This window comes from Taudactylus pleione, unplaced genomic scaffold, assembly GCF_031769625.1.
Source record: "Taudactylus pleione unplaced genomic scaffold, aTauple2 ptg000796l, whole genome shotgun sequence".
NCBI lineage: Eukaryota > Metazoa > Chordata > Amphibia > Anura > Myobatrachidae > Taudactylus > Taudactylus pleione.
In genome coordinates, this window is record NW_028285198.1 from 1,430,178 (window position 1) to 1,450,356 (window position 20,179).

The 20,179-nt window shown below is 47.0% G+C and overlaps 1 protein-coding gene across 2 annotated transcripts in view; it reads right to left on the bottom strand.

Moving 5' to 3' along the window:
• The window catches only part of LOC148474943 (cholesterol 24-hydroxylase-like), a 43,975-nt gene extending 24,749 nt beyond the window's left edge, over window positions 1–19,226 (bottom strand). For both annotated transcript variants that reach the window (XM_088457966.1, XM_088457965.1), the window contains exons 1-9: window positions 19,063–19,226; window positions 18,755–18,832; window positions 14,991–15,072; window positions 13,005–13,075; window positions 12,269–12,355; window positions 11,966–12,104; window positions 9,620–9,730; window positions 6,687–6,843; window positions 119–181 (exon numbers count right to left, since the gene is read on the bottom strand). In XM_088457966.1, coding sequence (XP_088314092.1) covers window positions 119–181; window positions 6,687–6,843; window positions 9,620–9,730; window positions 11,966–12,104; window positions 12,269–12,355; window positions 13,005–13,075; window positions 14,991–15,072; window positions 18,755–18,832; window positions 19,063–19,199 — 925 coding nt within the window. In that variant the 5' untranslated portion in view covers window positions 19,200–19,226. The remainder of the gene's footprint in view (window positions 1–118; window positions 182–6,686; window positions 6,844–9,619; window positions 9,731–11,965; window positions 12,105–12,268; window positions 12,356–13,004; window positions 13,076–14,990; window positions 15,073–18,754; window positions 18,833–19,062) is intronic.
• Between the last annotated feature and the right edge of the window lie 953 nt (window positions 19,227–20,179).

Here is a 20,179-nt window from a genome sequence, read left to right on the forward strand (position 1 = left end):
TGCAGTGGGTTACAGGCAGAACGGTTATCCCTATAGCGGGTAACTGCCAGCACATCAATATGAGCCAAGGATGATAAGTACTAATAGTTTGTTAATATACAATAAACTTCATACATACCAGCAATGAAAAAGGTGACAAAATTATCCAGCAAAGTTTCCATGTCACACGTTTCTTCCAAAGCTGTAAAGATACAAAAGAGAAAAATAAAATAACTACCCCTACATGACGCCAAATATTCCTGGCCAGTTCTTACTTTGCCGTTATCAAAGAGAGCTTCCATGAGGGCAGACCAGAAATGGGCAAATACAGTACAATGGCATGGGCATGAGATTCCGTCGGCTGAATAGCCGCCATTTGAAATAACGCCATAAGCCCGATCACTGAAGATCCCGACTAGGGCATGTAAGTACCAGAAGGTCAAAATGGATGATGTCGACAAGACTACAATGTCAACATCATTAATGTCGACACCTGCAACATGTCAACATGTCGTCACTTGCAGAAGGGTTGGGGTTAGGGATACCGTTAGGGTTAGACTCAGGATAAAACCACTATGTCAGGGTTGCCGTTATTCTGGCTTCCCCTTCCAGGAGGGGGCAGCCAGATCGGCATTGCAGGGGGGGTGATCAGACAGTTTCGTGGGTGGAGCAGGGGACGTGGCCACACGATTTCATAATTTTGGCCCTGCCCCTGCTACACAATGCCGAGATTATCACGAAATTACACGATTCAGCGTGAATCGCGTCATCGGCCTCCCCCGCTGCAGGCGTTTCTCCTAAACCGCGGAGGGGGCCGTAGGAATTGGCAGCAGCCGGGAGGCTTGCCTGCCTTTTCGGGGGAATGGCACATGATTTTCGGGAGGCTCCCAAGCTGACATGGATGTCATTACAACCATGTCATGTCGACGCGAGGAATGTTGATTTTGTGACTGTTGAACATATATAGCAGGGATGGGGAACTTCAGGCCCGGGGGCCATATAAGGCCCGCAGAATCATTTGGTCTGGCCCTCTATGCTTTTTTCTGCTATCCTCATCTGGCTAACAGGGTGCCTAGACTGGCACCCTGCAGCCAGAATCTATGCAGCAGTGCCGCCTCGAGAGTCATTAGGACGCTTCAGACGGTCACACCGCTGCCCTTACAGCTCCCCGGAGCATCCTCAGGATGCTCCGGGCATTGCTGTAATCACCGGTGATTGCGGCTCCGCCCCCGGGTCACATCACACGGGGGTGTGCCCTACACCAGGCCCGCGAATAATGTTATATATATATATATATTAGGGGCGAGCGGGTTCGGATTTCTGAAATCCGAACCCCCCCGAGCCCCCCCGATCCGAGTCCGATCCGAGTCAGGCTCGACTTTTCCCGCCTGACTCGGATCTGAAATCGAGGCAAAACGTCATCATCCCGCCTTCCGAGTCTCGCGGGTTTTGGATCCTATATAAGGTACCCGCGTCGGCGCCATTTTCTCACTCGGCTGTGGACAGTGAAGAGGGAGGGTGGGAGTTAGGTCTGTGTAGTGTAGTGTAGTGTAGTGCTGCTGTTGTCCACTACTTCAAAGTCCATAGGGGCTGGCTGTGTTGTGCTGTGCTGCTGTTGTTAATAGGGGCTGTGTCCACTACTTCAAAGTCCATAGGGGCTGGCTGGACTGTGTTGTGCAGTCAGTTCTCCATAGGGGCTGTGTCCACTCCAAAGTCCTGTGCAGTGTCCCAGTCCTAAAGGGGTGCTGTAGTGTTGTCCAGGGGGTGCTCTGTCCATCAGGGGTGCTCCCCCCAAGTGCTAAAAAAATAATATATTTTCTGTGTTTGTGAATTGTGTGCGCAGTAGCCGCACGTGCATCAACAAAGTAGTGCCAAGCGTGCGCCTGTGTCATAAGTAAAGGGCCGGCTGGCTTGACCGTTAAGGGTGCTGTAACCCCCGAAAGTACACTCCAGTCCAAACCAAAAAAATATATTATTTTCTGTGTTTGTGAATTGTGTGCGCAGTAGCCGCACGTGCATCAACAAAGTAGTGCCAAGCGTGCGCCTGTGTCATAAGTAAAGGGCCGGCTGGCTTGACCGTTAAGGGTGCTGTAACCCCCGAAAGTACACTCCAGTCCAAACCAAAAAAAAAATTATTTTCTGTGTTTGTGAATTGTGTGCGCAGTAGCCGCACGTGCATCAACAAAGTAGTGCCAAGCGTGCGCCTGTGTCATAAGTAAAGGGCCGGCTGGCTTGACCGTTAAAGGGTGCTGTAACCCCCGAAAGTACACTCCAGTCCAAACCAAAAAAATAATAATTTTCTGTGTTTGTGAATTGTGTGCGCAGTAGCCGCACGTGCATCAACAAAGTAGTGCCAAGCGTGCGCCTGTGTCATAAGTAAAGGGCCGGCTAGCTTGACCGTTAAGGGTGCTGTAACCCCCGAAAGTACACTCCAGTCCAAACCAAAAAAAAAATTATTTTCTGTGTTTGTGAATTGTGTGCGCAGTAGCCGCACGTGCATCAACAAAGTAGTGCCAAGCGTGCGCCTGTGTCATAAGTAAAGGGCCGGCTGGCTTGACCGTTAAAGGGTTCTGTAACCCCCAAAGTACACTCCAAAACAAAAAAATATATATTTTCTGTGTTTGTGACTTGTGTGCACTGTGGCTGCACGTGCATCAACAAAGGAGCAGCGCCAAGCGTGCGCCTGTGTCCCATAAGTAAAGAGCCGGCTGGCTCATTTCTTAAAGGGTGGTGTAACCCACAAAGTGCTCTACTCTCCAGCAAAAATAAAAAAATATTTTCTGTGTTTGTGTGCGCTTTAGCCGCACGTATATATCAATATAACATAAATGGAGGACCAAACTTTCTCCGATAAAAATAAAATAGGGAAAGATCAAGAACCACTTCCTCCTAGTGCTGTTGCTGCTGCTGGGAGTTGTTCATCATCCCAGAGAGGAAGTAGGAACATCACTACTTTTACTAAACAATTGACCCTCCAACAGTCCCTAGCGATGAGGATGAAGTACGACAGCAGTCATCCTGAAGCAAAATGTATAACTGAGGCCTTGACTGCTATGTTGGTGTTAGACGTGCGTCCGGTATCCGCCATTAGTGCAGTGGGATTTAGACAATTGATGGAGGTAGTGTGTCCTCGGTTCCAAATCCCATCTAGATTCCACCTGCATCCTCAAAGCAGCAGCGACAAGCATGCGTCTGTCTGTTAAAGGGTGGTGACACCCTCAAAGTGTGCTACACAAACAATAAAAATATTCTTCTTCTTTTTTCTGTCTTTGTGAATTGTGTGGGCTGTAGCCGCACCTGCATCCTTAAAGCAGCAGCGACAAGCGTGCGTCTGTCTGTTAAAGGGTGGTGACACCCTCATAGTGTGCTACACAAACAATTAAAATATTGTTCTTTTTTTTTCGTTCTTTGTGAAATGTGTGGGCTGTAGCCGCACCTGCATCCTTAAAGCAGCAGCGACAAGCGTGCGTCTGTCTGTTAAAGGGTGGTGTATCTCTCAAAGTGCTCCAAAAAATAAAAAACTATTTTTTTAATGTGTTTGTGACTTGTGTGCGATGTAGCCGCACTTGCATCCTCAAAGCAGCAGCGACAAGCGTGCGTCTGTCTGTTAAAGGGTGGTGACACCCTCAAAGTGTGCTACACAAACAATAAAAATATTCTTCTTTTTTCGGTCTTTGTGAAATGTGTGGGCTGTAGCCGCACCTGCATCCTTAAAGCAGCAGCGACAAGCGTGCGTCTGTCTGTTAAAGGGTGGTGACACCCTCAAAGTGTGCTACACAAACAATAAAAATATTTTTCTTCTTTTTTCTGTCTTTGTGAATTGTGTGGGCTGTAGCCGCACTTGCATCCTCAAAGCAGCAGCGACAAGCGTGCGTCTGTCTGTTAAAGGGTGGTGTAACCCTCAAAGTGCGCTCCACAAACAATAAAATTATTCTTTTTTTTTTTTTTGTGAATTGTGTGGGCTGTAGCCGCACTTGCATCCTCAAAGCAGCAGCGACAAGCGTGCGTCTGTCTGTTAAAGGATTACATCGGTGACAGCATCCAAGTAGGCATGTCAGACAGTCCGTACCTGTACTGGCAGGAAAAAGAAGCAATTTGGAGGTCCCTGTACAAACTGGCTCTATTTTACCTGAGTTGCCCCCCCTCCAGTGTGTACTCCGAAAGAGTGTTTAGTGCAGCCGGGAACCTTGTCAGCGAAAGGCGTAGGAGGTTGCTTCCACAAAATGTGGAGAAGATGATGTTCATAAAATGAATTATCAACTCTTCCAGGGAGACCAGCCTCCAGAACGTACAGAGGGACCTGTGGTTCCAGCAGGGACGAATTAATACTCTGTGAGGATGAGGATGTACACACTGAAGAGGGTGAGGAATCGGTGGATGAGGAGGATGAGGATGACATCTTGCCTCCGTAGAGCCAGTTTGTGCAGGGACAGATTAATTGCCAGCTTGTTTTGTGGGGGCCCAAACGAACCAATCATTTCAGCCACAGTTGTGTGGCAGACCCTGGCGCTGAAATGATTGGTTTGTTAAAGTGTGCATGTCCTGTTTATACAACATAAGGGTGGGTGGGAGGGCCCAAGGACAATTCCATCTTGCACCTCTTTTTTTTCTTTGCATTATGTACAGTTTGGGGCCTAGTTTTTCAAACTGCCATCCTGTCTGCCACTGCAGTTTCACGCCTAGATGGGTCACGTGTTTGTGCCGCCCACTCGTGTCGCTTAGCATAGTCATCCAGCTACCTCGGTGCAACCTTTTGGACATAAAAACACTATTGTGAGGTGTGAGGTGTTCAGAATAGACTGGAAATTAGTGGAAATTAAGGTTATTGAGGTTAATAATAGCATAGGAGCAGAAAAACCTACAAATTCTGTGATTTTAGCTGTTTTTATGCTTTTTTTCAAAAAAATACAGATCCAAAACACAAAACCCAGAACCCAAAACACGGAAGGGTGGTTTTGGCAAAACCAATCCAGATCGAAAACACGAAGAAAGATCCAGATCCAAAACCAAAACACAAAACACGAAAAGTGGCCGGTGCACACCCCTAATATATATATATATATATATATATATGTGTCTCAAAATGGCCCTCGGCAGAAAAAAGGTTCCCCACCCCTGATATATAGGGAACCTATGGCAGCTTACTGGGCACATGACAAGTCTCCCTGCCTTTCCTTGCCTGGTGTCTCTGATCGGGGATCATGGGGATACTGTATCAAGCTGTGAAAAGACTGGAGAAGTTGCCCATAGCAACCTATCAGGTAATGAGGGTAACATTTATTAAATACACTATATAAAATTATACGTAGAAGGGGATTGGTTGCTTGCTCTTATCGCCTCCACTGGTTCACTTTCCCGCTCTTTTCACTGCTTGTTACATCAATCCCATTGCTGCCTATCCGTTGCCCAGAAACCTGTTTAGTACTAGTGCATGAGGGACAAAAAGCCCCAATAATGGCTATTTGTTTATTGGTGAGGGGTATATTTCTTGGTAAGCACCTGGTAAATTGCCTAATCGCTATGGGGTTTATTTACTAAGCCTTGGATGGAGATAAAGTGAACGGAGATAAAGTCCCAACCAATCAGCTCCTGTCATTTAAACACAGCCTGTGACATGGCAGTTAGGAGCTGATTGGTTGGTGCCTTATCTCCGTACACTTAGGGCCTGATACAGCAAGGAACGCAAAGGAGAGAACGCACGCACTGGGCCGATGTTTTTTCTCTGTGCATGCATATGCATCGTACTGCGCGTGTGCGAACTAGCCAGAGCGATCGGGTTAGGGTATGCAGACTACACGCAGTGTGCACGCAGACCCTTCCGATATTGATTGACAGGTAGTGCCATTTGTGGGTGGTGACGGGAGGGTGGTCAGGCGAACGCAGGCGTTATAACGCCGTTATAGGGGCGTGCATAATTAATGCAGTGCGGCAGCATACACAGCCATACCGTAAGCTGTACACAGGAAGCGGCCAGAATCCTGCGACAGCTCAGGTCAACCACTATTGTGCGTATGGGTCCGATAGTGCTCGATGTTACCGATGTTTACGCTATCTTGCGTACTGATCAGGCTGTGAGTAAAGGGAGATGGGCGGCTTAGTATGGGGCTGGGCCTCTGCATCTTGTGCTGCGGTCTCCGTGCGTATGCATTGATTAGCATATTCTCGCAGTGGGCGGGTGCGTGCGTCTGCTAGCGTGCGTTCCTTGCTGAATCAGGCCCTTTATCTCCATCCAAAGCTTAGTAAATAGACCCATGTGTGTTAGCAGCTGCACTGGGTGCCCTATCACCACCTCTGGCCCTTCCTCTCAGGTGATGCCCATAAGAGGGCCAGACTCATTGCCCATCATCAACATGGAAGAGGAAGTCGCCATCTGCGGCAGCTGCCAGCCAGTGAAGGGGAGCCCCTGGGTAAAAATGATCACTGAATGCGTCACATTAGACGTTTAAGTGGAGAAGTTACCCATAGCAACCAATCACCTTCTAACTGTAATTTTATAGACTGTGCTAGATAAAGGAGAGCTACAATCTGATTGCTTGCCATGGGTAACTTCTTCACTTTATCTCTCTCCAAGGTTTGATACATCTCTCCTTAATTTTCTCAGATGCTTCCTAAACCTTGGTGGCCTATATGATCGCCTAGGTTGGCATAGAAGTATCTGAGGCTCTAACGACAGTGCCACCACAGGAGAAAAGGTCTTCTCTATGTACCTGCCCCCTTGAGAATCTGCGACAGTATATCCCCTGGAACCTCCTCTCCATCTTGTATCGCCTTCTGTCTCCTCTCTATGCATTCCTTCCCTGTTTGGCGGAGCAGCCTTACACTCTCCCGGATGTCTCTGAGAAAAGCTTGTCTTCCTGGGGTGTACTGTTTAAATAATAACAGGAGAGTCTAAACCAGTGGTCTCCAACCTGTAGCTCATCCAGCTGCAGTATTGCCGAGTCAACTAGGAGGAAGTGACCTCTGATGTGTGATCCCCCATGGCATCGACACCATGGGTGGAGCCACAGGGAAGCACATCAGGTTATTTCCGCAGCCTCTACAGCAATCACCTGACGTGCTTCCCCGTGGTTCCAACCGCGGCGTCTATGCTACGGCGGAGCGAGTTACTCCCGGCCAGCCCTGCCGGAAAATCTCACCACAGCCCTGCCTACTGTATATCTGTTGCCTCTCTACTGCACGTACCCCCTTACAGCCAGTAATTAACAGTGAAATGTGCCTGTGCTTAAATTTTATTGACAAACTACAACAATATCACTGAAATAATTAGATGCATTATTAAACTTCTTTCATTTTTATTAAATGACCTTCAATTGTTCACTTATTAGCCAGATTTTGTTTTCTACAATTTAAGTAGCTCTTCAGGAGTTTCATTAAACTTTCAATCGTCAGAGGGGTGCCTTGTGTAACACCATACCAGTGGCGTAACTAGGGCAGGGCGAGCGGGGTGCATGCCCTGGGCGCCGTTGGAGTGGAAATCAGAACGCAGGCGTGCTTAAAGGTCAAAACGGGCGTTTTAAGGGTGTGCATAATTACTACTGGAGTGTCATTGACCACGTCACTGGGTTATTTTATAGCCAGAACTGCTCGCAAATTTGTGGTAGCAAACACCAGCCCCAAGAATGTACTCGATTAATCTAATAAATAGCGGACATGACGTATGATGCGAGCGGCCAGGGGGCGTCTTTTTCAAAATTACAACCGCAAGTTTTGTTCGCTCGTTCAGACATAGAGGCGTCAACAGACCGCAAAGAGCGAACGGTTCATTTGAATAGCCACCCCTTTTTGTTGAACGAACGACCGCAAATAGCGACCGGCTCTGAATCAGGCCCTTTGTCTCAGCCCACACAGCCTCACATACCAAGTTAAAACACACACACCTATCCTAATAGGGCAAACTAAGTCACATGGTGTTACCTAAGCCAGCCCCCAGACTCGAAGTTTAACCCACGCCGTTCTCATGCAATCATTCTGTCTTTTCTAAAGTAGCTCTGATCTCAATCAAGGTTGGCGACTACTATGCGGTTTCACATCTTATTCATTTCAAATGTACTAAAGCAACTTCCTTGGTGAGCTTTTAACTTGCATAAAGAAATTGTAAGAAAAGATTCAAAATACCATTGGAGAGAAATTGTCACTGCTTCCCTAGTGGGTGTCATCTTTCGTCCAACGTGTTGGACACTTGCTTGACCTTGTGTTGTCTCCTACTGCTCTACGTGCGGCTTTCCCAAGTCAGCCTTCTCGCTCTCTGACCACAACTTTCTTCCTTTCAGCCTTGACGTAGCTCATGCTCCCCAACCTACACCCAATTCCACATACAGCGATACCTATGCTCTTGACATGATTCGCATCTCATCATCATTAAAACTACTCCTTTCTCCAATAACTACACCGCCCTGCCCTGATCTGTTTGTCTCTTTCGGCACACTCACTTTAGCCCTAGACAATGTTCTCCAAACAGCAAGTCTTCAGGGATTCACGTCCGCTTGTACTTCCTTGGATACACATTCATGACTTCATTTTACAACACGGAAATTTGTACTTGCCTGGCAAACCACTACTCCAATATCAGCCCTGTCCTCTAACCATCTGGCACCTCTTTGCCAAATTCATCTCAGTTCTCCGACTATCTGCACCACCTCCCTCACAGTATATGGCACTGCCATCTACTCCAAATACAAAATGAATACTATAGACACTACCTCTCCTCATGCCAGACCACACACATGGCAGAACCAACTTCTCCTGAATCTCATTCCATTATCTGCCCGGTGTCCTATCAACTTCTCCATTCTGTCTCTCTCCCACTACAAGGCTTCATGTAAGCTCTTCAACCTGTCTTTTTCCACCAGCTCATTCCCACCCTCCGAGTTCAACACACAAGTTTTAAGGAAACCACTTTACTCACTTTCTCTCCTCTAACATCCATCTCATCTCTCTAGAATCAGGCATCTACCTCCAATATTTTACTGAGTGACCTCACACAGTGATCAGTGATCACCTTACAGCAAAGTCTGAGAGTTACCTCTTCATCCTTATCCTCCTCGTAGTTGCCCACCTGGGAGACTTCTGAATTTGGAGGAGGTGGGGGTTGTTCTCCTGTCTCCTGGTATAGTGGTCAACCCTAGTGCATCCTGCCAACTACTCCTGAGTATCGCGGCATTACATTGCTGGGGCTGATCGTGGCATCGCCCCCCGTCGCTCTCACCTGGACCTCTCTGGATTTCCCAGAGGCCAGGTAGCAAAAGCTGGCAAGTATGATCTTCCTGGAACTATCTGCCACTTTCAGCACCACCGGTCCCATCCTCCACACTCTTCCCATTTTACTACCTACCTATCGAACTGCTGCTACAGGTTTCTACCAGTGTTGCCACATCCTCTGCTCCACTCTTCCCATTTATTGGGGTTTCACGAGACTCTCTTCTCAGCCCTCTGTACACTTCATCTGGTGAACTAATCAGCTCATTCAGCTTCCAGTGCCAGCTCTATGCCCACCCATGTTCCTTTCTTCTTCCCTACTATCTTGTATGACAACCTGTATGTATCTGCTGTTTCCACATGTATTCTAAGGGCAGTTGACATGTATAAAACCCGGTAACGAAATCAGAGGGTATCCCGTACATGAAAGAAGGATGACACCAACCTCTGCCAGAGGATTCCGTGTTTCGGCCAGACCCCTCATGGCCATTGAGATGGCTCGTGGGAAAGGAGTTTGGTCATTCTGTAGAGAGTTCAGATCCATCCCAAACGCAACCTGAAATTCATACATTTGCTAATCCAGTCATAGGGTCATATCATATGTACGAGAATCTCATCCAGACCGGAACCGCAAAAAGAAGCCAAATAAAACATAAAAATGATACACACTAAACAATGCTGCCAAATGCTCTAACATACAGTATATGTACATACATTATATGAAATGATGATATAGTAGTGATATAATTAATGCTTTCCACCAGCTCAAACTGTGCACTTCTCTGTAAGAGACTCATCAACCACTGGCCTAAGCGCTGCAAGCAGCGTTCTTTTCTCTGGTAGGCTCTCAGAAAATGATGCAGTGCGCCTTGATATGTGCAGGCAGAAAGAGTAATGTGCCATTGCAGTGTGTTGAAGGCAGGGCCTGGCACACATGTGTGCTGTGGTCTGAACACAGCCTCTGGCTATCTAGAGAAGACTTAGGGGTCTATTTAGGACCCTTTTTCAGGCTTTTTTTGATAAGCATCATATCATATGAGGGGCACCACAGAGAAAGCACTGATTTGACTTACGGCTTTTCTTTTTTCATCCATTACTGCGTCTCCATACATTCTATGGGGGCTGCTGTGTCTGATCTATTTATCAAACATTAGAAAGCGTGCCTTTCTGCTGCTGGGCAACGCCATAAAGAACCACCCACATAACCTCCATAAGCTATTCTAATTACCTCCCCTCTACACAGTCCACATATAATAACATATGTTCTCTTTCTGTACACACACACACACACACACACACACACACACACACACACACACACACACACACACACACACACACAGGTTTGGGATTCTGGTGGTCAGATGCCAATACCGCTATTCTGATCTCATTTGGGATAGTGGTGCATTTTGCGGGCTGTCGGCGGTATATCAGCGGCTGGGATCCAGCCCGCCGGCTTTTTAAATACATCCCCCCACTGACCCCAGGCCAACACTCACACATCCCACTGACTCCAGGCCAACACTCACACATCCTACTGACCCCAGGCCAACACTCACACATCCCGCTAACCCCAGGCCAACACTCGCACATCCCACTGACCCCAGGCCAACACTCACACATCCCGCTAACCCCAAGCCAACACTCACACATCCCGCTAACCCCAGGCCAACACTCACACATCCCACTGACCCCAGGCCAACACTCACACATTCCACTGACTCCAGGCCAACATTCGCACATCCCACTGACCCCAGGCCAACACTCACACATCCCGCTAACCCCAGGCCAACACTCACACATCCCACTGACCCCAGCCAACACTCACACATCCCACTGACCCCAGGCCAACACTCACACATTCCACTGACTCCAGGCCAACATTCGCACATCCCACTGACCCCAGGCCAACACTGATGATGATGAATCGCTCCGGTGCTCTCATCATCGTTTTAGAATGTTGATTATCGGGGTCTGAACGGACCCCTATAATTAACATCATGAATAGACCCCTATAAGTGAATACATTGTTATGGCTCCATCAGAAGTAACAGAAGTTATTGCAGCTCTGTCAACTATACTGAACTCTTCAAAAAATGATCTCTGTCCATTTCCTTAATAACTGTGTTTTATACAGGAATACAGGTTGGTGACTCAGGGATTCCTGGGGGCCATGCATCCTGAATTCTATGCTGTACTGGGTAATTGTTATGGTTGGCGCAGTTTACTCTCCCTCGCCTTTGAGGAAGGGTCATTTGAATTTGTAACGTCATGAGCGATTGACAAACAAATCTCAGTTTCACATGGTGCTTTCCGATTGGCTGCTTGCTACTACATTATGGTTATACATTAATGTAGGTGGAGACAGCCGTAGCCCTCACTGACATTATTACATTACTTATGGCCATCTGGCTTTGTGGCTACACTGCCTGGATTAAGGACTTGGTTCTGTTGTACTTGTCATGAGTTTATGTTATCGCTCAGAGTACAGTCCCCCCCCCCCCCCTGACATCATCATGAGAATAAGCGGTATATTTACTAAAGCGTAGGTTTTTAGAAGTGGAGTTGTTGCCCATAGCAGCCAATCAGATTCTAGCTATTAGCTTTTATAAGGTGCTAGATAAATGATAAGTAGATCTGGTTCGATAAACCCATACTTTAATAAATATACCCCTAAACCTCTATTACTGTGCCACAGGACCTGTTGGCATCCAAGCACCGGTGTCCACGTTCCAGCTGCTAAAGGTGAGGACCAACATTAGCCTAATTGTAGAGGCATGACTGTAATTACCTTTGCAATCACATCCAATGTCATCTTGGTCATCATTTCGTGCATGGAGAGCTCACTTTTCCCATCTGCTCTTTCAAACAATCTCTCCATTAGCTCCTCTGCTTTCTCATTAAAGGTTCCCATTAACCCCATCAAATACCTGGAGATGAGAAACATCTTCCCAATAGTACATAGCTATGCGGCAACACTGCTGGCTTCATGGGGAAATCTATCTGCATGGTTCTCCATCTCTATACAGGAAGGGTCAGTATATCGTATGAGAATTATTCATGGGTTATAGCGGAAATTCTCATCTAAACTTACGTTCTGCTAAAGGCAGGATCCATAACTCTCCTCTGTTTGTACCAATGGTCATAATCGCGATCTGTCACCAAGCCGGTCCCCATAAACCTGAAATTAGCAATTAAATAGATACATGCAAGTAGAAAGCCACAAGATATAGGATTACCGCCACTAGAACAGTTTCCCCATAGGCAAATTAGTCCTAAGGGGTGATTTAGGGTCCTATTTATCAAGCTTATTGGTCCTTTAAGTCATGCGGAGCCTCAGTTTCCGGGTGATTTATGTATCCTGCAATTTACCAACATATTTATAGCAGAGGTTCCGCCGGCATTCATCTAAGTAACACAGGATGTCGTAGTCCCCATTATTCTACCAAGCTCTGCAAAGTTTAGATTATTTGGACGATAGCCCCATGGATTAATGCCATCTTCAGATTGTATAGGCTACATATTTGCTGGATATTCAGATCAGATCCCTCCCTAGTAGCCTGGAGACGGACCTATGATAATCGCTGCAACAAGCAAGTGGTGAAGGAGGTCTTAAAGTGGGAAAGTCATCCTCAGGACAACTTCTCATCAGATGCACTACCCCAGCATGACTTCAGTGATAAGTAGCCAAGCTAATCAATCAGTTCTTGCTACGAACAGCAGCGATAACATCTGCTAATCTGGCAAAAATGCGGACATGTAATTATTAACTATGGAAACCTGATGACAATTTTTTTTTGTGCTGCGTCTGACATCCGGGATATACCAACCTTACACCGAAAAGACTGAATGCGCGTTTGTAGATCACGTCCTTTGTAAATTTAGGTGACATCAGGATTTCCTGCAATGTGCACAGAAAATATTTCTTACACGAGGCAATATAAAACATATAAAGCAAAAAATATCAGTGAGTACAGGGCTTGATTCACTACCGTACGCAACTGCGATTACGCACTCTTTCATTATGCGCATGCATCATAGTGTGCTTGCCGAGACCAGGCCGATGCGATCGGGACTGTGATCGCAGAGTGATTGACAGGAAGTGACATTTGGGGGAGGTGCAATGGTACCGATGACTCCGCAGTCTTGCTAAATATTACGGTTAAGAGAGAAGGGGGGCCCGTGTACATTCCCTGTCCAGGGCCCCCTCCTCTGTGCCCGGTGGCCAGCCGCTGACTGAGGTGGCTGGCCAGCCACCACAGCATCAGTAGACTCTGGGCACTAAAGTGTGCCCAGAGTCTACTGCGCATGCGCAGACAGCCGTGGAAATGGCGCTGCCGCCATTTTCCCATCTATTTCCTCACTGCGCATGTGCAAAATGCTCGAAAAAATGGTCGCAGCAGCCATTTTCCACCGTTTTGAGCAGCGCTTAGACATCCGACGCGGGACCTCGGAGAGGTAAGTTTTAGATAATATGGGAGCAGGGTGTGTGGTACGGGCACCCCCTGGACACCGGACACCCTGCACCCATTATAGATACGCCCCTGCCTCTATCTCAGCAAAGTAATGTCACAGGGCCTGAATTCGGAGTCGGACGCTGCAGGTCGGTGTCTGCGCCTTTTGCTGGTATTACTTCAGCGACTTTATGTAAATGTCACTACAAGCCCCTCCCTCGTGTACAACCATGTGTCGGCGTCCTCTTCAAAAGTGTCAGTTGTAGGGTTAATACATAGGCTCTGATTCAGAGATGGACGCTAATGTCGCCACACCTGAGAATTTGTACCCAGCAGCTGCGCTAAAATATGGAAATGCCTCAGCCGCCAGAATTTGCATTGAGACACCCGCTGGCGGCCTTGTAAATCCAAGTGACTGCATGCGACAACGCAGAATCATTTGCGGATCAGAGGATTATCGGGCTCCTATTATCGCGCAGAATGGCCGCCAGATCTGAGATGCCGGAGTCTAGTTTACAACGTACGGGATCGCAGTTGTTGGCCCGGCCCAAAAGTGGTTGCGACCCACATGCATTTGACTCACCCCCTCCCCTGTTGCCAACCGCAAACGGCCCCAGTCTGTCAATCACTTTGCGAACAAATTCTCGCTGCCAGCGACATCGGACATGCGCAGACCACTGATAATCACTCAACTGCGTAAACATCGGCATCACGTCCAACTCTGAATTGAGGGCCTGATCCAGACCCGTTCGCTATGCTGCGCTCACTTGCATTGAGCAATTTTTCTCAATCTGCGCATGCGTATAATTCTCAATGCGCATGCGCGAACCAGTCAGTGCGATGGGAAAATGCTCACCCGTAGCCCGCAGTTGGGCCACTATTTTGAGTGACAGATAGTGCCGTTTGTGGGTTGTAACAGGGGAAGGTGCATGTGAACGTAGGTGTGTCTGGCCGTCAGATAGGAGTTTAATGGGTGTGCATAATTAGCAAAGTAGCATCATCGAACATGTGACTTGGATGATTTTTCCATGTACTGCTCGCACTGCTTGCGGGAGGCTAGGTCTACCTTAAGTGCTGCAAGCAGCTCCGATGGCTCCCGATGGTCCCGATTAATCCTACATTTCCCGAAGATGACGTTTGATGCGAGTGGCAAGGGGGCGTCTTTAAACACTTGCGAGCGCAATAAGCCCTCACCCACTAAGACATAGAGGTGTCCTTACACCGCAGAGAGCGAGCGCATGTTTTGTATAGACGGCCCCTTTTTGAGAGCGAGCAGCCGCAAATAGCGTCCGGGTCTGAATCAGGCCCTGAGTCCATAGTCTACTAGTATTCCTAGCACAGGGTTTTCATGGAGTACTGTACCTTCACTGCGTCAGGGCTGGTGATAAGGATCATCACATTGTGCAGGGCGTAGATTCGTACAACAGGACCGTACCGCTGGGCCCTGAGAAGGAAACAGAGCGATAAAACAGAGCATTTCATTGGAGAATTTCCACTGCAAGTTTACATTAAATCCAACCAATAACGGTTTTACCTCAGATCCTCCATCACATCTCCTGGCGCAGGACCTTTTCCTATTAGTTAGCTGGCCACAGCGCACTAATATTTACTGTATGTGCTTATAGATCGGACAAAGGAGCCTGATTCACAGGTGGAGGCACTGCCGATCTCAGACGCAGTGGAGCGTTTTTTTGCTACTGTGCAAGCGTCAGCGCGCATGCGTTACGAATACGATTGTGTCCGTATAGTCGCAGTTGTAATTTCGCAGGGGGAAGTGTATTGAAAATGTAGCAGGGCGTTCCCATGCAGTGGCAGGGAGGTGTCTTAGCGCCAGCAAGGAGATGGGCCGCTCGCATTAGAGGCCATACATGGACGGAGAGACTGCGTCTGCCCCAGGGCTGGTGCAACCAATGGTAGCGTCTAAGGACACACCAATCGGTATTACTGCGTGTACGGACGCTGACAGTGGGGGTCTCAGACCTTGCACATCCTGTCACACTAGGGAAGGCCTTTGTATCGGCATTTGCATAAAGACGCAGATGGCGACCGCTAATTGATGCAGCAGCGGGTGCTTCAGAGACCACCTCTATATATCAAGCCCAACATACCTGCAAAGCTTACATTTTATAATGGGAGATTTATCAAAGCTTGGAGAGAGATAAAGTGGATGGAGGTAAAGTACCAATCAATCAGCTCCTAATTGTCACTTTACAGGCTGTGTTTGAAAAATGGCATTTATCTCTCCAAGCTTTGATACATCTCCCCCTATATTCTAGTAAACTTGTCAGTTATAGAGACAACATTTACACCGTATTTGGAATACGTCAGCCTAAACCAATATACTTCGTATAACTATATCACCCAACAGTACCTATTTACTACCCCAGATGGAGTGTGGCCTCACTATAATGTGAGTTTGGGCATGGTCTGTTTATGTCAGAATTTTGGCTTATAAAGTGTTGGGAAGTATGCAAACCTCCTAGCATTCAAACATTGCTCCCGATCCATCTCCATACGCCCTGCTTCACTTTGAGGTACATGATTAGGGACTGTCCCGGACAGTTGGGAGCTATGGCATAACTACGTTCTCTCTTATACTCCTAGTGGTACGACAGACTGAGCCATTAATATTATGGGGTGGATCCAATTTGGGGCAAGTTGCGAGCTTGTTTCATTAAACTCACAGACTTCGCACGAGTGCGCGCACTCGAGTATCCTCCAATCCAATTAAAAATGCCTAATCGCAGTACTGGCAGCGGGGGTTTGCGATTTGTTAGCCAAATGCGACGTGTGAGAAGTGCATGAAAAGTGGGGTGACCTTCCTGGATCCCAAATAACTGACAATTCAATTTGCAGAATCAGACAGGAGTCCGTTAGTGGACAAAAGGAACGTACTGGAAGTATTTAAATGGTTTTAAAAGGCTGATTAGTGCATATTTTTAGAAAATAATAATTTTTATTAAAAAGCAATCTTTTTTTTGGTTTACTTTTATACGAATAAAACGAAAAATGCAAAAAAAAATTAGGACAAAATATGCTTTTGGGGTACAAGTTGTCTCCAATATCCATTTATTCCAAAATATAGATTTTTTTTTAACCTTTAGTAACCTGGCGGTTCTCATCACTAAAGTCAATGGTGAGAACCGTTCATTGGCTGAGAGAGGCGAAGGCGAAGGCTCACCTCTCTCAGCCAATGAATGCTCAGCCCAGGCATCTCTATCAGAAATGCCATGGTTGAGCTGAGTGAGCTGGCAATCGGGATGTACCGTCCTTAGAGGATGGTACTTATGTTTGTGGATCGGGACTTGGCGTTTTTTGTTTTAGGAAGACGTGGATGATTGCCTACATGGACAAGAGGAAGTTTCCAGGGATTGTAGGTGAATATGTGTGAGTGTGAGTGTAATACAGTTATACTTTCACGGTGTGTGTGTCTTGTGTTTATTTTAATATTTCTTTTACATGTGACCTAGAGGTACCAGCGGGCCCTTAATGCCCTGCATGATGGTCCTTGTGGTTCTCCAAGCACCAGCATGCGGGGGAGGCTTGCTGGGACCTGTAGTTCTACTGTAAAAGACAATGTTACTATATCTTATTTTATAAACAGTCAACCTGGCACCCACCGGCCAGGGGTGCCGGGGATAGCCCTGGCTATCAGCCAGTGGCATCACAAGGGGGTGCGGGCCGCACCCGGGTGTCACCCGCCGAGGGGTGACACCAAGGTGCAGACTCCCCCTCAGTGACAGGAGCCGGGTGTTGCACTATAGTATTAAGTGCAGTACTTGGCTCCTGACACTGTGAGGGTGCCGGCATTGAACACAGGGCCATCCGCACCTCCTGCACCCCCCCGGCCGCCCCCCGTAAAAAGCACGGGAGCCGGGACTATGGAGTTCAGGACGCGAAGCCACGTCCCTTCCCACATGGTCACGGCCCCTTTTCACTGCTGTGAGCACAGCATCCCTCTCCGCACCAGGTGGGGACACCACTGCTATTGGCCCAGACCTAGGATGCCTTGAAGAGGGGGGCACCTTTAATGGGGGGTCCCAACCTCCCCAGGGATCCGCGGCCTTGGCTGACTAGCGGCCAGGTATAATTCTTTGGCCGGGGGACCCGGTGAAAGGGTGCCCCTGGCTGTGGCATTACACCCCAGCTAAAAAGAGTCTGGTGCTGGTTTTGGAAATGCGGGGGACCCCTACTTCTTTTGTCCCCCATATTTGCCAAACCAGGACCTGAGCCCAGTGCTGGTTGTGCAAAATACGGGGGATCCCTTCGCCTTTTGTTGCCCATATTTACTCAACCAGAACTGGTTCTGAAAAGCCTGGTGCTGGTTGTGCTTTTAGGGGGTACCTAACATTATTTTATTTTTTTTAACACTTTCCACACAGGTGCATGCATCTGCAAGCATGAAGCAGGTCTATTATTTTGGGGATTTGAAGTTAATTTTTAAGTTCAATTTGGTGTTCCTTTTCAAATCGAATCTTAGTAAATGTGGGATTTGTACGTTGGTCTATGGAAAAGTACTGTTTTTCCTATGTTCGATTTGAAGTGGGATTTGAGTGGGATTCAGTTTTATGTTCCATTTGATATTCGATTTTGCCTTTAGTATAAAGTATATCCAAATGGAAAATCGACTGCAAATCACTCAAAAATCCAAATCAAACATTAGTAAATACAGTATACCCTTCAACCTGTACTCAAATTAAATGTGGGATGCATAAAGCAACAAAATAGTTGATATGGGAGTAATTTATGACCATTTTTTTTAACCCCAAAAAATGACATATAAATATTGGACTAATTCATAGGAAACTTCCAATTGCCTAATTAGTTAATGGGAAGGGGGGGAGGGGGGTCCAAGGGGTTCTGCATGGTGTCCCGACATTTTAACCTTAAAATAAAGATTTTTCCTACTATCTTTCACCCTCAGGGGGGTGCGAATGAAATAATGCGAGTTTACACTGACTGGTTCAGTGCGAGTTGCTAAATGGATTGCAAAATAAATTTGCAATGTGAATTCGTTTAGAAAACAGCAACTCGCACATACTTGGATTGGCCCATATGAAGAAACTTGGCCCAGAAAATTGATATTAATAAGGATGATGATTTTTTAAAGGGGAAACAGGACTCACCATTGCAGTAACAGTTCATGCACCAGGTTATCGCCCTTCATAGATTTCATCAAAGTGGGAGAATTGCCAAAAAGAAAACTGCAAAAAAATAATAATAATATATATATTGACATAAAGTGTATCACTTTAGGGGGAGCATTGTAAACATGGGGTCTAAAGTTTCATGAGGGTGCAGAGAAAAGTTGTTTAGAATCTGTCATAAGATTGTAGAGCAGTATTTGCTACATTGTTGCTCAGTGCACAGTGATACATTACATACATACACATCTTTCTGTATATATAATCATGCTGGGGGGCAGAACCCTCACCTGTCCCTGGGGGGCCCCGGAATGTGGTCGTACTTCATGTGGATGTACTGGATGTAAGCGCAGTACAGGAGGAAGCTGACAGCAGCCAGGCCCAGTAGCAGCAGGAAGGCCCATGAGATAAGGGCCCAGAGCCCCATAGTGACCGCACACAGAGCAGGATCAGGTGTCTGAGAGCTGCAGGTGTCACTTATATAATAAGGGCTGAGTCCTAACTCCAACCAGGAAGATGAGGCAAGGGAGTGTTTGTTGTGCTGAGTCACTGTGGGCTGGGGGCCTGTACAGATCATGGAGATTAGTGTGTGCTGTAATACAGACATCCCCTAATACAGTACAAGCCCCCACACACTGAATGTAAATCATATACACAGAGTGGGGTTTTTGCATACATTCGGAACATCTTACAGTATATCGAGCGGCCGGGGTTGGTTTATTTTTATTTATTTTTTATAAAAATGATCATATCTAGACCAATCACATATCTGCAGATTTCATGAGAAGCAGATTACTATGTAAGATTAGTAACACTAGTTCCCTATGAAAAACTTGGGGCCTGGAGTAGCGGTTGACGCGTTTGTGACGAGAACATACGCGGAAAAGAAAAACACGCAGGAAAAACGCATTTACAGCTATGTGTTCATTAGGGCGTATCACAACGTGCAGCCAGCTATGAGACGCTCACCTATGCGTCAGGTTTACGTCGCAAGCAACACACGTGTACACCTAGGCCCCATGGTCGCATAGAGGGAGTCTCGGGATAGCGTAGAGGCGCACTTAGACAGTGACAGCAGGCCAATGTGGAAGGCGCGTTCCCCGATATGTACACAATGTGATAAGGTGTCATATACATAAGAAGAATAGTACCTAAACAGTTATTAATAGACGAGAAAGTCCCATTTGCCATGTAAAGTATAATTAAATGTAAACGCACAGTACGGGGCATATTCAATTGGGGGCGAGATTTAGCGAGGTAAAAAAAACTCCCACCCAATTTTGGATTACCGCGGGTATGCGCGTTCTCGCGGTATCCATTTTAAAAAAAAGTGGTTGCGTGAAAGAAAAAGAAAAAATATATATACTTACATGACCTGGGGTCTCCGCGGCTCCCGGTGGCCTTTCC